The 17772-nt window shown below is 35.3% G+C and overlaps 1 protein-coding gene across 1 annotated transcript; it reads right to left on the bottom strand.

Annotated features, from left to right (window-relative positions):
• Nucleotides 1–1944: 1944 nt before the first annotated feature.
• On the bottom strand, nucleotides 1945–13978 carry LOC132794854 (protein Gawky). Its single transcript, XM_060805098.1, is given in 11 exon segments — nucleotides 1945–4001; nucleotides 4691–4750; nucleotides 4752–4965; nucleotides 5022–5221; nucleotides 5282–5426; nucleotides 5484–5665; nucleotides 6533–6805; nucleotides 6879–7265; nucleotides 9343–10811; nucleotides 11699–12462; nucleotides 13905–13978. Coding segments are annotated over 10 exon segments (4170 nt in total). The 5' UTR covers nucleotides 12192–12462; nucleotides 13905–13978; the 3' UTR covers nucleotides 1945–3254.
• Nucleotides 13979–17772: the final 3794 nt, after the last annotated feature.

Here is a 17772-nt window from a genome sequence, read left to right as displayed (position 1 = left end):
AAAAAAAAAATGTGCATTTTTCTCCATTACTAAAATTTTGATAACCGATTTTATCTATCTTTTACCATAACTAGTAATTGTATAAAATAAACCAAAAAAATCTTTGATACCATAAAGTATTAATATTTATGATCAACGCATACAACCAAAACGAGGTGAAAAGGAGAAAATATTGACTAAAAAATCAAATCAAATCAAATTGACAATCAATCAAGGAAGGATGAAGGCAAAGATCGTGGCATATCGTGTTTTAAAATTATTTTACACCCACTTTCGACCGTCAATTCAACGATTTATTTTCAAAATACAGTTTAGAATTTTGTTATGCATAAAAATTAATAAAATAGAATATCGTATCTGAATGTAAAAAAAATATTTCTATACCGATTATAGGATTTAATATATATTGGATATATATATTCGGAGAAAATTCCAAAGCTTTCATTTCAATTTCGAAGACATGTCGCATGTGAAATAACTCGAAAATTAAAATTTTGGTGTTAATTATATAGGAATGACCATTACCTTAAGTTATATGTATATTGTTTCAAAGTTTCACGTCTTTCTCCCTCCTAATATTTTCTGAGTGAGAAATGTCAAGTTTTTATTGCTTTAATAAAGTGAACGTAACTTGAAAATTGTAATAGCCTTTTTAACTATTAAAAAAATTTATAGTGCATATAAATCTACACACAATATAAAGAAAGTATATATATTTAAAATGGTTCTGCTCATTCTTAAACTTTTACACTTGAAATATATTATATGCGCCACCGTATATTGTATATTGCAATTTTATTATTATGCGTTAAAAATGACAAACCTTCAAATTATATAAATTCATTCCGAAAATTTCTAGAAGTATCGAGACATCAAACGTTAAACACAACGTTTCAACACAAAAAATTAAATTTAATTTCAATACCACAAACAAAAATTCAATTGTGTTCATACTCATTTAGAGGTTCAATTTGATCTAGGATCAACGACGAATTCTTTTTTTTTTATATTTTTAACAATTACCCTTACCCTAAAAACAATTCTAGAATTTGTTTAAAAATGCAATCTAGAATTCATCGTAAATTCCATATTTTTTAACTAACATTTCTTACATACAGACACATGTACATAATTGGTTACAAACATTTTGTGCGAAACATTATACAAAAATGTACATAAATAAAATTGCTACACATTTGAAATTAATAAGCATGTTTTTAGTTGTATGTATACTTATTGGAAAATACAATTCTTGCAACTGATCATTGTATACGACAAATGTATATGAATAATTGCTTATTGAAATTAGTTGCTATTGTTAAAGATACCTAATTATTTGATATTTAAGATGTATGTAGATGTTGATTCATGTTGTATAGACTATGTTAATATTTTACTGTGCTTCTGAAATACATAAAATTCGTACTAACTGTAATTGTAAGCAAAGCAAAGAATCGACAAATGTATGTGCATTTATGGCATACATAGATATATTACGTCATTTCGCTTTCGTCACTGGAAACATGCAAACCATTCTAATAAATTAGTACGTACATACTATTTACGAAGATAAATAAGTAAAATGTACATACAATCATAATATATGTAATATGTATGTATACCAAAACTGTAAACCTGAAGAGGAACAATTGTTAAGGACTTATGGTTACTAAAATATAGTTTACGATATGGAAAGTAAAGAAAATTTCGAACTAGTAAAAAAAAATTAAAGGTTTCAAAATATCTATAGGTATGTTGAAGTCAATTATTTGAGTCTTTGTTTTTGGGGTTTTTCGTTCTAGTGGAATTTTGTTTAATGAATGATGAGTATTTTGTTGTCCACATTTTTGCACTTGTGTTTTAAAAATGAATACGAACGATAATTTGACAATTTTAACCTAAGTTGAATTATTTCCCGATACTTATGCTCCAAGAGTAAAAATATATGTTGTGTACGTATATTTATTTAAAGGCGATTGATTTTCTAATTAACTTCATTGGTATTTTTATTGTGAGCTAACTTTGTGTATGTTTAACCGAATTTTTCGGTGGGAATGCTTTAGTGAAAGCAAAACCATAATAGATTATAACTTCCTATTATTATGTATATAACACAGGTATTATTTTTTTGCCATTTCTCATCCTTTTTTTAAATGAAAAAAAAATATTAATTAAAGTTTTTATAAACTCATTGTGTTAGACATTCATTCATTTCGTCATAGTCCCTACGTACAGTGGCGAGCAGAGGTAGCATATCTAACCTTTAAAATACGTGTCAATACCTCCGATATTTATTCTTTTTAAATAAAATGTATTATATTTAAACGGGAAACTATTTGAAGCAACAAATTGTACAATTTTTAACAAAACAAAAAAACGATGTTTTTTGGGTTTTGAAGTTTTTTCAATAGTTTTTTTTTTTAAATACCAAAGATAATCATATCCGTGAATCTCGCGACAACGGAAGCATTTATATATATAAGCATATATGGTTAATTACCAAGAACTCCAAGTCTCAAATATTGTTGCCCTACCTGAAAGATCCCATTTCAACAAAATTGTGAACATTCGAAAAGTGGACTAAAATCCGAAAATTTTCAAAAATGTTAGTTATAGTATGTCTAAGAATATTGACAGTAAAATAGTAAAAAAAAAACTTAAAAATTTGTAAATAACTTTTTGCGATTTCTTATACATTTTTAAATTAATTTGCAATTTTTGTCCTTCTATTTAAAAACAGTCAGTAGAATTAATGTATACTTGGAGTCTTTGGAGGCACTCACACAGTTTACCACTGCTTGCTTGTACATAGTTAATAATGTTTGCATAACTGAGACTGACGTTTCTTATACTCCACTTTCGATATTTTCCATTTTGACAATTTTATTAAAGTTTAATAATAATGGGCAATTATTGATATTGAGCGAACCTCTTAATTTTGTATGCAATATATGGTAAAGTGGATGTCTACAAATTGTTATTAAGGTATGTATATTAAGCTGAAATTATTTTCGGTGTGTATTTGTATATTTTTCTTACATATACAGGCCCTAAAGTCTATTAACATTAAACGAAAAATAATAAATCTAGAGGCATACAAAATTCTATGTTTTCTTTTATCAGTCGATCTACTTTATAGACTTCCATACTGAATCAATCTTTTTTAAATCAAGATTTGTTAGGTGAGTGTGTGTGATTTTTCTTTTTTTTTCGTTAAAATCTATGGTTTTTGAGTCTCGATTTTCTGCACATAATTAATCATCAACAATGGAACAAACAAATTGAGATATATAATCGTAGTCAGCTTCCCTACCGGGGGGTCTATTTACACCCTGTTGTAGAGCTTGATTTTGAGTCGGAGGTGCCTGTCGCCAAGTTGAATTGTTGCCAGCTGCAGAGACAGTAGAAACATTTGCGTGTCCTGATGCCATTGTTGGATTGTTGCCTCCACTAGAAGAATTTTTGGTCGCAGAATTGTTGCCGTTGTTAACCGTCCCATTAACAGAAGTAGAATTTACATTATTAATGTTACTGCTGTTACTGTTGCTAATAGATGCTGCTGACGATGCAACCGCTCCGACGACTGCAGGTGGACTTGCAATAGAAACCACAGTGCCGTTAGCAGAATTGGAATTGCTTGCAGTGTTGGATGCATTGCTGCTGCTGCTGGTACTACTTGTGGCGGAGTTTGAGTTTGTACCAGAGCCAACGCTGCTGTTACTGGCAGAAATTCCGCTACCGTTTGATGTAATTGTCGAATTTGTCGAGGACGGAGCCTGTGGCGGCAAATGCTGTAATATATTCTGAACTTCATTATCGCCTGGTGACTCCGCATATATTGTCGTGTTGCCGAGCACACAGTTATTCAATGCCATTTGCGCTTTATTGGCCTCTTCCCGTGTTGTATATTTACATAAGGCAACTCCTTGGTTCAAATATTGATGAAAACTGATAAGAGGGCCATGTTGCATGCACAAGGTACGTAGGGTAGAGCCATCAATCTGAAATCAGAGCAAAATAAATCAGCATTATTATCATTCATTATAGTAAGCAAACTAAAAATGTAAGTCAGAAATCGCATCCGCTTTAAAACACCTGATTTGCATTCGGCGGTGCCACAGCTCATTCCGCCAACAAATTTTAAGCTGAATGATTCGGTTATTAATCAACTTTCATTCAGCTGGCTTTAAGTGCTGCAACCTATTCAATTGAGATTTTCGAAGTCAAGGTTTGCGATGCGACATTTTCTAATTTGATTTTGATATATTATTCAGGGGTGTCTTGCAAATCACTGGTGGTTTGGGAAATCACAAACTTTCAATCATTGAAAAATTGTAACTACACAAAAATCTTTGTAGTGTGAGTTGTAAACACTGAAGTACGTTGCCGACAAAAAATTATAGTTTTAAAATTTAAGTCCACAGAATATTATTATTTTAACACATTTTAATCACTTTTAGAATTTTTATGCACTTTTAACATTTACGAAATTAAATTAAACATATTAATTAATAAATAACATATTTTACTTCAACTAAATTTATTATTTTTACATTCCACCAACAAGATATGATTTAGTGAAAGTGAATTCGGAAGCACCAATTTGTAAATGTGAGAACCAGAGCAACGCTGATAAGGCAATTGAGAATAAATTGATTTCTCAACTTATCAGTATTTTTTTTTTCATTACCTGCGCATTAAGATTTTTTAAAAGTAGCCAGCTGGAATTCCAAGAAGTATTGGCTGCAGTCCCAAGTTGTGTTAGTGTTGGGAATACCACGATTAGGTAGCCAGCCATTGGAGCTGCCAGCAATTGCGGATGATGAAACTGTAGTTGCTGTAGTGACACCGACCCCACCAGATTTATTTGTGCTCAACCCAGGCGGAGGTCCTCGAGACGCGCTTTTGTTTAGAGAACTAGTCCAGAGCTCTGAGGTGGCACACTGTTGAGCGTTGTCCGACCAACTACACATATAAATTTGATAAATTTGTGAATATTTTTAATTAATATAATTAATTACCTAGGAAAATTTTGGTTTGGATTAAAACTCCAAGTCGACGACGACAAGCTAAGAGGTGGAAGTTCAGTCGGTGAGCTTTTGCCAGCAGTGTTGGCAAAAATATCAGCATCTTTTGGCGTCGGATTAATAGACAATGGAGATCGAGCTACGCTGCCAGGAGTTATGCTGGGATCATCTTCAATACTTTTGATCTGAGAACCCTTAAAAATAAACTTCTGCTTGGGTATGTTATTGATAACAGGCTGCAGTTCTACAGTTACCTTCCATGGCTTTCCTGGTTCAAACTCCTGCACTAGATCGGTATAAGCAGCTGCCGCTGTTGAAGCGACTGTCCAGTCTTTGTTCTCATTATCATTTGATGTATCTGGCCAACCATCACCAATGCAACGTCCAGTTGACCAAGTGCTACATTAAAATTAAAATTTATTATAAATGCAAATATTCTCTCTCATACACTCTTACCCATCATTTTGTAAACCCAACGCTCCCATGTTGTTGGAATTGCTTGAAAGAGTTTGCTTTGTTGTACCGGGAGCTCTTGAGAAATCGGTGTTATCTGGAGCAATGCTATCCTTTTCTAGTACTGGAAGCTTCCATTGGTTTAATCGAGATTGCTGATTGGGTGCACCTTGATATCCACTTTGCTATAAATATTATGAATACAAGTAAGACAAATTGAAATGAATATATAATCTTTTCATTCCTTCACGATATATTAAAGTAATAGCCTTCAGATGATGGGAGATGCCACCTTTTGCTTGTTACATACGTCTCCTGTAAACACCAAGTTCTAATACCCATCTACTTTAACGGTCTTAAATAAGTGGGTTTCGTTCTCTTAAGATTTTTGTTGTGCTCCTTGATTTTTAAACCTAAATGGCATTTCTAAAACGCTTTAATTGGAGCATCCCGTTCATATAGAATTTGGTAACTTGATCTTATGTATTTGAAATAGTTAGTTTTAAGAATTTGTCTAGTTACAGCTGATACGCAACCTCACATACACAGATATAAAAATGTTTGGAAGAAATATAAATAGCGATAATACAGGGATCCAAGGAGAGCAAGGCAATGGCCAGAACACCAAAAGAGATGGAACATCAACATATCGTGACTAGGTTGACGAATCGGGATCAAACAGCGTTTTGAATTATTGGTTTAAATTGATAATCAAAAAAATTCAAAAGATTCCTCTTAAAAACCTTACTCTTTTCTAGTGCCACAGATTATGCAGAAGACAAATCGAAATCTGCTGTCATTCATCTACATCAATTATAATTTTCGAAGTCAGGGCCAGCATTGGCACTATTTTTACTTTCTCTGGTAGCCAACAATTGAAATGCCCTGAACAGTCTAGTCAAACAAATATTGGGGAAACTGTAAAAAAATATGGTAGTTTTCACTTTATATATAGCTTACAGATTGGCCGAAATAGTCTAACTATTGTTTTTAGATTACTAAATGTTATAAAATTAATAAAATTGATAAATAGTCTCATTAATAGATCATACCTTGTTAAGATTCAGCTCAGAAAAATTGCCCTGAAGAGTTGCGATTGCATCGTGATTTCTTAAATAATCATTTGACACGTTATTTAAATGTCCAGATGAGTGCTGTGACTGTTGTTGTTGTGAATTTTGTTGCTTTAAGTAGACAGCCTGTTGTGCGTTGATTTGGTTTTGTAATGTTTGAATTTGTTGTTTATATTTAGCTATGGCCACATTAACAGCCATTGGATTAGCATTGCTTCCACGAGAAAGAGATTGCTGCGCTGCTTGAAGATGCTAAAAAAATAAATAAGTTTATTAACATAAAATTATTAAATTACCAATATTTTTGTAAAAGGACCAAACAAACCTTTATATTACTAAGTAACTGATTTAATAGATTTAAAGTTGTTTGCGTTAAAGGCTGTGTTAATATTTGACTCGATATAAATCCGCTATGTATTGCCAATTGTATTTGCTGTCCCAACATACGAATATGCTGACCGGATGGTTGATTGTTCGCATTCGAAGTGATATTTACTGTTGCTGGTGCTGACATCGCATTTGATGCGTTTTGTTGGCAAAATGCGACTGATGCATTTGCTGCATTCACATTAACTGACTGAGGTCCTCCACCGACGGAGACATTATGTGGCCCAACACCTTGATTCAAATATTTTTGCACTTGTAAGGCAGCCATATTCGGATTATTGGTTCCTGCAACGCCAGTGCCGCTCATATTAGCCAATAAGTTATTCTAAAGATAAAAGACAAAATTAATAATAAATTTAATGTGGCCAGAGCAACAACGTAAGAATAGATGAATATGGACAAGAGAAACAAACCCAGCCACACAATTTTAAGATAGCAGCTTTTAACTCCTTATTTTAGACCCTTCACAGACTGGCATATATACTATAAGTATTCGTGTGTGAACACGTCGTTTTTCAATACAACTATTACTCTGGGTCGGATGTGTCGCACGTATGAATGTAGAAGTTCCAGCGAAAAAGGCATTCCATGAGAGACCCGATAAAGTACGATGAAAGTGGTATAAAGAGCTTATCGCCACTGAGTGTAGAAAAATGCGTATTTGATTCACAACATAACGCCACAAAAGCAATGATGGCAATTTAATAAGTATCACCCAATTTCGAATTTATATTATTATCTCTTGATTAACATTTTCAATTTTCATATGACGCAACCATACTTTCAGGAATCAAAAATACAGTAGTTTTGATTGTTTGTATCAAAATTCGCCAAGTTAGTTCTTCGCCAAGTGCACTTGCAAAATGAAAACATTGACCATAACAAAACTATTGAAGGAAAACGTTGATCTTTTTAAAAAAACAAGTAAGAAAGCTACAGTCGAGTGTACTCGACTGTGAGATACCCGCTACCCATTTTGAATAAAAGCAATATATTTTGCGGTATTATTCTCAAAATATACTAAATATACTGCAAAATACTAAAAATATACCGAATGATATATGTGGTATATCGATATAGTACCGCATTCGATATACCTTAATATACCAGATTGTCAGCCAAAGCAACTAAAACCCTAGTAAAACCCTAGTAAGTAGGCGTTTTTGCCCATAGAAAAGTATTTCTTTAATAACTTCCAAAATTTTTATCTGATCACAACCAAATCAGGAATCATAACTACTATAGTTATTATTATATATACAAAAATTCGCAACTCTAGCTTTAAAATTACGCTTGTTATTCGATTTTTTTGATTTGCGGGGGCGGAAGTGGGCGTGGCAAAAATTTGAAACAAACTTGATCTGCATGCAAACATAACAAATGCTGTCGAAAAAAAATTATAGCTCTATCTCTCGTAGTCTCTAAGATCTAGGTGTTCATACGGACAGACACACAGACGGACATGGCTAGATCGTCTCGGCTGTTGACGCTGATCAAGAATATATATACTTTATAGGGTCGGAGATGCCTCCTTCTACCTGTTACATACATTTCCTGTCGGCACAAAGTTATAATACCCTTCCACCCTATGGGTAGCGGGTATAAAAAAGTGCTAACGATCGTTGATCGTGTTCATCTGCCGATAAGAGAAGAAGTGACAGTGAGAGCTCTGTATTGAAATTATAATTAATATTACGAAATGTATATTTGGAACAAATTTTTTTAATTATAGCTCTATCATACATATAGCTCTATCTAAATTATACAAGATCTTGATGCACATATGGACGGTGATGACTGTAATATCTCGGCTTTTGACACAGCAATATTATTCTGAAGGAATCAACAATTGTGTATGCTGTCTGATTATTTTAATCGTTACACATTTGTTACATTTTTAGTGCATCTTATCAAAAGATAAATTACATTCAGTACTATAACATTATATAGAGCTTATTCTACAATTTTTGAAAATAAGATTTAGCCAGACGCTCAAACAATTTTTGCTTTTTATAAATTGTGTACCCATGGGTTAGAATGATATAAGTTTTTAAATGTGGTTACTACTGTAAAATCATTTTTTTATAATAACTTTTCAGGTAACAGATACACATACTCAGAATGAAAATGAAGAAATAAGCAGATAATGATAAATGGAAATTTTATCTTGTCTTAAAGATGATGGTAGTCATAAAGTAGTCCTCTCAACTTACATAATTATTATTTTTCATGAAAGGCTAAAAAGTCAATTTTTACTCCATTCTTCGATTAATTCAACTTTCTACTATTTTGAGATAACTCAAGCAAACAAAGTCGTCTTCACAGAAAAGCAATTACAAAAACCAAAGAACATGCTGACCGACTGAGCTCGCCACGATTATATTTAGTATATTAGTACTTACCGGAGGAAATGACATCGAAGGTTGAGCTCCGCCACCAACAGGATAGCGTTGTGGTGGAAATCCTCCACTGCTTGTTGCATTCGAGTGGTCAGCATACGAAGCAAGCGTTTCATCGTGACGACGCCAACCCGTCTCCATAGCTAAGGATGATGAATTCGCATTGGCACGCAGCATTTCCGCTGCTTCCTCAATGTTCATGTTGGCACTCAGTAAGGCCCGTTCTACGTCATCTTTTTTAAACCCGTTTTCCACCAAAATGCGAAATTGCTTGCTTTGCTTAACCATTTCCGTACTAAGCACGTTGACATTAATACCACCAAGTTGTTTTTGTTGCTGCTGCTGTTGCTGTGTTTTATTAACAAGACCAGTGCCATGAGGCCAATCGGATGTTAGATCAGCACCATCAACATTCCCAGCAGTTGCATTTGCATTATTCCATCCAGTAGTTGCATTTGTTGACAATTTCGTTTGTTGTTTACCCCAACCACCAGGTGAATCATTCCACGAGCTTGACGAGTTTGCAGCAATTTGTGAAATAGCTGTACTTGATTTATCATCGATCCAATTATTACCGGAATTACCAACGTGTCCATCTTCACCCCACGAGTTCGCGGCAGAACTATTTCTATTTGCAACATTACCACTTGGATGCACCCACATGGCAGTCGCGTCAGGCTTACCATGCTGTCCACTTGGTCCACCGATTGCGCTAGCTAGACGCGTTTGCGGGCCTACCACGCTTGTCATCGGATTATTAGGATTGCCACCTACCGGGACATTGTTAGCATTAACAGTGCCACTGGAACTTTGCGTTCGCATTAAATGTGACCGTCCCATGGTTTCGTTCATATCTTTCCAGTGTGCACTGCTGCCACCTCCTCCAGGTACGCGAGCTTGTTGTTGTCCCCATAGAGATGTGCCGTCATCATAATTGGGTAGATTTCGTCGCTGTGGTGGTGGTGATGGCTCTTCCCAACCAGATATCTGTTTCGTCATATCTTTGGGACCACCAACTACAGCTTGAGCTGATCCCCACTGACCGCCAAGATTACTAGATACCGCGCCAGCTACAAGATTTGAGCTTGTCACATTACCACCAGCCGCTCCAACACCTGATCCCACCATTTTGTTAATCTGCGACTGCAGTTGCTGATTGTGAGCCATTGGTTGATGGTGTCCCCACATTTCGGACGTACCATTAAGACGTCCTGATATGCCGCGTGGATCACCTCGAATAGGATCACGTGGATCAATCATGCGTAAGTCTCGTGGATCACCCCCAGATGGACCGGCGCCAACACCCCGCATTGCGATTGTATCCGCACGCGGATCCACATTTCGTATATCCATGGGACCACCTCCTCCACCCAGTGGACGAATTTCACGGGGATCTCCCCATCCATTACCACCATTACCAACATTGCCTCCAACTGTTCCCGGTGCCGTAATATTGTTTCCGCCACTTCCACCTAGAAATGTATGTAAGCAAAATTTAGGATATATGGAAATCAGCTGGTAAAAATATACAATCGAGTGTGCTCGACCCGTTATACCATTACGCCGTGCTGTAATGTTCTTAAAATATACCGAATTAATGTACCAAAGAATACTAAAATATACCAAAGGCTATGCTTGGTATATCGATATACTATAACATTCAAAATACAATATAGAGATTCAAATATCCCAGATTTTCAACCATTGCAGCTAAAACCTGATAGCTGCAGCTGCGCTTTTTTGATATTAATATTTATACCAGGTATAAGGGAGAAGACTACTATCTCTTATTGGCAACAGGAAATATAATTGTATTTTATTCTATTTTGATGAAGTTTTTCTTTAACTACAGTTAATGCAATTAAAGAAATACAACAAGATAGGAATATTTCTAAAAAAAAAAGCCACTAATAGAATCACTCTTAAATCCGACGAATTTTTCAGTATAATTATGTAAGTGAATCAAGTTGATAATGAGAATTTTTTGATGAATAGTAACGATAGTCAACATTTTGCTGGGAAACTAATATGTACATATGACGTTTTGAACTTCCGTATGTAAAAAATCCTCCGTCTTCTCTAAGCGAACTATAAACGCACAGGTCAAAGGGTAAGTTAACATGTTGCAAGTTATGCAACGGTTTCAAATTGAAATTCTTCCTTAGATGTGAGCTGTAAGTGAAAATGTATTAAACTGCAAAACAAAAAATCTATACCACGGAAATATACATGGAAGCGAGGAACGTGAGCCTACCTAACTACCTATAATATATATATATATATATATATATATATATATATATACCTAGTACCCCTAGTAATTAAAACATTTCAGAATACTTAAAAGATATGTACTTACATCCTGCACTAACTGCAGGCAATGTTCCAGATGTGGCGCTACTGTTATTACCAGATGATCCCAATCCGACATTGACGCCAACCCCGACAACGTTCTGTCCCCATTGCGGGCCAGAAGCTGATGGTCCAACGCTTGCGGCATTTACTCCAACCACAGTTGTTCCAGCTGATGCTGATGTGTTACCTGTCGATTGACCCGTCCACACGCTTGATGTATCCGCACCATCATCGTCCTCACCCCAAGTCCCACCCAAATTTGATGATGGAGTGTGACCCCACGACGGCTTTGGTACTTGTTGTGCGGGCGGCTGGCCTCCGTTTCGTAAATTCGATTCCCATAAGTCAGTGCCATTATTGATGTTGGGTTTCCAGATTGGAGGTCCCCCTGATTGATCCTTATTGGTCGGTTCGGGTGAGCTAGGCACCTCCCAGTTAGTGTCTTGATTAACATGTTGGCATCCCCAACCGTCCTGAGAAAAAAGCGCTTCGCGCATTATGTTCAATTTGACCAATTGATGTTTCGCAGTAATTGTAGTAGTAATAGTGGGTGGTAATGATGTACCATTCCCATTACCGAATGCAATCGCGACTATTCCAGAATCGACTTGGCGACCGCTATCATCGTTGTCATAAAAAGAACTCACACGGCCTTTGGTAAAAATTTTGTTTTCAATGGTTAAATCTTCGTTTTCCTGATCGTTTAAAATTTATGGTTGATATTTCGGTTAGTTCCAAAATACGATTCGTTGCTCAGTGTATTGAAGCCTTTAAATAAATTTATACAAATAAAGAAACATTATTTAAATTAATAATGTCTGAAGTAAACAATTTAAAATACGTGCAGTTATACTCGATATTTATATAGAAGTTCATATACACGATACGATACTTATAGAAAGAAGTGTAGTGATGGATGGAAGGCTCGTGTATATTCTATGGATTTATTCACTCACATTCATGAGTGTATGTATGTACATATATAACACACTTGACAACTCTGGTCAGTCAGTCATTGACGCAATCACGCTAAGTCTGTACTTCTTTTCACACTTATGCATAGATACACACACATATGCTTTGCATTAGAAATACATATCCGCACATATGTATGTAATATGTAATTATACAATACAATCTAAACTACATATTTATAGCTGCTGAAAATGAGTTGAGCAAACCTCAACTATTTTTTTCAAACACACACATATACAATATGTATATGTATACATATATAGCTAGCTAACCAGCTTTTTATTTTAGTATAATTTTAATTGAGAAATTTATCAATACCCTTTAATTTTAATGATTTTACAAGTATCGATTAAATCAAATTTTTTCAGTATTTTCATATATACATATATCCATATATATTTATGCACATATTCTAAAACACTCATATAAAAATATAGATACACACATGTACATATGCCTTTCTGTAGGGATATATACACATACACAATATGTATGTTTGTGTGAAGCCAAGCCATTTGAACGTTTTCACATATGTACGTATATGTATGTATGTGCATAAATTTATGTATATCTGCATGCATGTGTATGCTGAATAGTATGATTATATGTTATATTTAATTCGTGTTTCCCGAATAGCTCCAAAGTGCACATATCAATCCATACTTTATATTGATCTCTCGTATGTACTCACTAAAATGTATAAGTCTTAATTGCCTTTTTTTAGTAACCTCTTTTAAAACGAAAATGCTCGAAACTACACGTTCAACGGGACGGTACAATTACTACAATATAAATGGCTGATTTTCCATTGTTGCCACCTACTGTAAATAACATTCAACTTGCAGCATTTTCATTTTTGATAATGAAAATTTAATTTAGTCGACAAGTTAAATGCAAATTTTACAATTTAAAATAATAAACACTCTTTAATTATTTTGTGAAACATCGGCAACAATAGCTTATATAAAATACACAGAACGTGGCAACTCTTCTTTTATACTTCTAACTATTTCATTCCAACTAATGAAACGAATAGGACAGATACATTGTACACTTTTGATGTGTGTACATGTTTGAATAAATTTTTTTTATGCATTTAGAAAATAATATTTGTAGTTCAAATAAATTTACTTTATATATGTAGATATACAGTATATACATATATATACGAACATATCACAAATAAAATAAAAGTTACTATTATTTTTTTATATTCATATTTACTTTTCACATACTTAAAGACACACTTGAACTCTCGCTCACTCTCTTTTATAATGATTGTGTGACCACATTATTAATATTGAAAAATACTAAAACCATTGAAGGTTATAAATTCTTCGATAAAAATATCCACAACAAAGTCACGTCACCAATACCTTTAGAGGCCTTTTTATATTTTAAAAGAAATTTGGGTACGATTGAAATGTTAATATATTTACATGATCTTTAAAAATTATAATTTTTTAATTGAGGCGCTCTTAGATGATCGAAATAAATGACTCGCAAAAAAATCTACATTTTGCAAGCTCCACAAATTTTAGAGTAATAGCCTTTTTCCACTGCACTCAGTTTTTTTTTACGTTTCGAACCGACTTTTTTTCTTATGGGTTTTCTCATTGGGCGAACATAACATTCGACTTTAACGGAAAAAACCGAGGTTTTTTGGTGCAGTAGGAATAGTTGGACAAAATATGTTTTTTAAAAATTAATTTATTTAATTACATTATTTAAGTGCTAAAATTTTATAAAATTTTTTTTGAAATGTCTAGAATGAAATCAATTAAAAAGGTGGCATCCCCTTTTTTTGTGGCAAACATTGCCGTTCCACTGATTTTTTTAACGTAAGTTTCAAATCTTTAACTGCAAAAAAAGACAAAAGGCAAATATATATCATTCAGGGGGAAGCATAAATCATCTATACAGGATAATATTATCCTTATGTGAGTTCTATCCACGTAGCATATTGGACATACGAAAGGCATTTTTTTCGCTTTGTTTACTTCTGACCAAAACACAAGTCGCTGTTTCAGAAGTAAGAAATACCAACACGATGATCAAATACTTGTGAAAACCAGAGCACCTAAAAACGAAAATCTCGGTTTTGGTCCCAAAACGAAAACGAAAAGTGAATACCGGAGCATGCCTGAATCTCAGAGACTATAAGAGATAGAGCTATAATTTTTCGACAGCATTTGTTATGTTTGCACGCAGATCAAATTTGTTTTTTCCACGCCCCCTTCCGCCACCGCAAATCAAAAAAATCGAAAAACAAGCGTAATTTTAAAACTAGACAAAAACGCCTACTTACTGGGGGTTTGAGTTGCTTTGGCCGACAATCTGGTACATTGTGCCGTCTATGGTGTATTTTGAAGGTGGCACTTTATCGATATACCAAACAAACAATTTGTTATATATTTAGTATTTTAGTATTTTGGTATATTTGAAAAAAAAAAAAATACCGCAATATTTTGCTTTTCTTCAAAATGGGTAGCGGGTATCTCATAGTCGAACACACTCGAAGACGCAGACATACCCCTTGGTGATGAGGCAGGCTCGGTCGGTGTAGTTCTTGACTTCGAATGGGTCTCGAGTAGGATGCCCCCCATCATTTGGGTCTGCAATCTCGTCTTGTAGATCACACAAACCTTGCAAGAACTTGGACCCGTGACAGCTAATCAGCCCGACCACGGTCGAGCCTGGAACTGCCAATGTCCAACTTTTATCAATCAATCTGAAAACGTAGGCGGAAATGCGAAGTGCTCTGCCAAAACATTCTCAGGAAATCAGGAGTAGGAGGTAACTTGGCGATGTTACACCTAATTCGCTGCTCCAGCAGAGTCTCCGGAATGGAACTTGAAGATGTTAGCCATTGATCCGGTTGGAGATGGAGTCACTCTGGTCCATGCCACCACATAGGGTTATGAATCAACTCTTGTGGCAGGACACCTCGGCTTGCGAGATCTGCCGGACTGTGCTTGGATCGCACATGCGACCAACTTTTGGAGTCGCTTACTTGGACTATTTTGGCCACAAAGGCTGTCCATTTGCATGGTGGCTTGTTCAACCAAGTTGAAACAATTGTTGAATCTATCCAAAAGACAGTCTGGAAACTCTCTGCTAGAAAATTCAGAAAGAAGGCCGAAGATAGCTCAGCCATGAGGACTGTACCACAAAGTTCCAAACGTGGCACTGAGTGTGACTTGATAGGAGCCACTCTTGTCTTCGAAGTGAGGAGATGCGTGGCCACTTTGTTCGCCGTTTCAACGCGGACATAGATCGCCGCTCCATACGCCCTTTCTGAATCATCACAGTAAAAGTAAAAGATCCACGGGTTCGTCACATTCCACAGTGGTTGCGCCCATAGGCCCAAATTAAAAAAATCGGCATTACCAAAAATTTACGAAAATAAATAAATTGTTTCAAAAATGTCCAAGCATCTTTATGGCATACGGGATTTTTCTTAAAATCTAACGGAACTTTCTAAAAACAGAATGCAAATCGTGAAAACCTATTCAACTTTGCAGCGCAGCTGCGTTAAGTTAGCTTTTCGTCAAAACAAAATGGCATTTCAATTCCAAAATTTGAAAGAGATGTCCAAATTCGATAATTTAAAAAAAACTTTAAAGTTTTAGGCATTAGCTTTAACAAATTCTTCTTGTGAAATTAATCTGATTGATTTATTATTTGTTGTATATGTTTGATTATTTATACTTGATTTTATGTATTTTGTGTACTTCATTTTCATGTTTAAATAGACTTTTAAATACGTTGCGCCCCGATCCCCCCTTAATGTGTGTTATCAGTGTATTTGTCAATGTTTAAAGGAAATAAAAACTTTAAATGTAGCTGCAGATACTTGCAGATTTGTGTATAATCATTCATAAACTTAAGCTATCTTACTGTTTTCAAGGTCAAATTTGCGACGCAATCTGCTGCTTTTTTTGCTTTTGTGATGTTTTTTGTGTTTGTGGACAATTTTATATATTCTTTTTTCGCTTATTTTTGTGTTATCATTTTTTATAGGTGCTTGTTATAACTGCGAGCTTTCATGCATGTACGTCTTTGATCTTTGATGCACAGAAGAGGGCACGAATGCAGAAAAAACTCGAAGAGTAACTTGTTTGGTAGAATAAAGCAGCAAAATAATTTAAATACTCTTATACATATCTTGGAAGCTAATAATCAAATTTTAGGACTGCAACTCCACCGAAAGTATTTTGGCGCACCGAGTAGTCAATTTTTTTACTATATATACAAAATATTTTTTTTTAGATTTTTAGGGAAAATTTCATAGCGATATCTCTACGGGAAATATTTATGGCCGCGGCTCCATATAAGCCCAACCACTGTGCAGAGCGTTTTGAGCCAGATCTCCTGCATGAAGATCTTGGCTCGGATAACGAAAGGGGCCAGCTCTTCAGCAAGCTCTTGTTGTTCGAAGTCCACTTCCTCAGTGGGAAGCCAGCGCTGTCCAGGGCTGCACACACTTCCGTAAGGGTCCTTATGGCCTATTCCTTAGTCTGTGTTCCTGCCAGAACGTCGTCCACGTACATGCTGCCGGAGATGACTCGACTTGCGAGAGGATACTGCAAGCGTATGTCTTCAGCGAGTTGCTGGAGGACTCGGGGGACCAGGAACGGCACGCAGTTGACACTGAATATAACTGTGTGTAACTCGAAGTCACCGATCTCACTGTCCGACGTACGAAACAGAATTCGTTGGTACGGTGTGTGCTTTGAGTCCATTAGGATTTGACGATACATCTTTGTTATGTCCGCATTGAATACATACCGAAAATATCGCCATTTGAGGATCTGCAATGTGAGATCCGAGTGGAGAATGGGCCCTGGATGAAAGAAATCATTTAGACTCTTGCCATTTGAGGGTGGACCAAAAGCGTTAGAAACGACCCGCTCCTTCGATGTGGTGCTATCTGGTTTGAAGACGGCATGATGAGGTAGATAAAATTTGGGAGTCGTGACAATCGCCTGCGGTGAGATGGGTTTCATGTGACCCAGGTGCGTGTACTCCTGGAGAACGGCATTATACTGCTTTTTAGAGAATCGTTTCTGGACAAACGATTCTCGTTCTTAAGAAATTGAG

This window comes from Drosophila nasuta, chromosome 4 (assembly GCF_023558535.2).
Source record: "Drosophila nasuta strain 15112-1781.00 chromosome 4, ASM2355853v1, whole genome shotgun sequence".
NCBI classification, from domain to species: domain Eukaryota; kingdom Metazoa; phylum Arthropoda; class Insecta; order Diptera; family Drosophilidae; genus Drosophila; species Drosophila nasuta.
The sequence above is the reverse complement of the archived record's forward strand: the minus strand, read 5'-3'. Positions and strand labels throughout refer to the sequence as shown.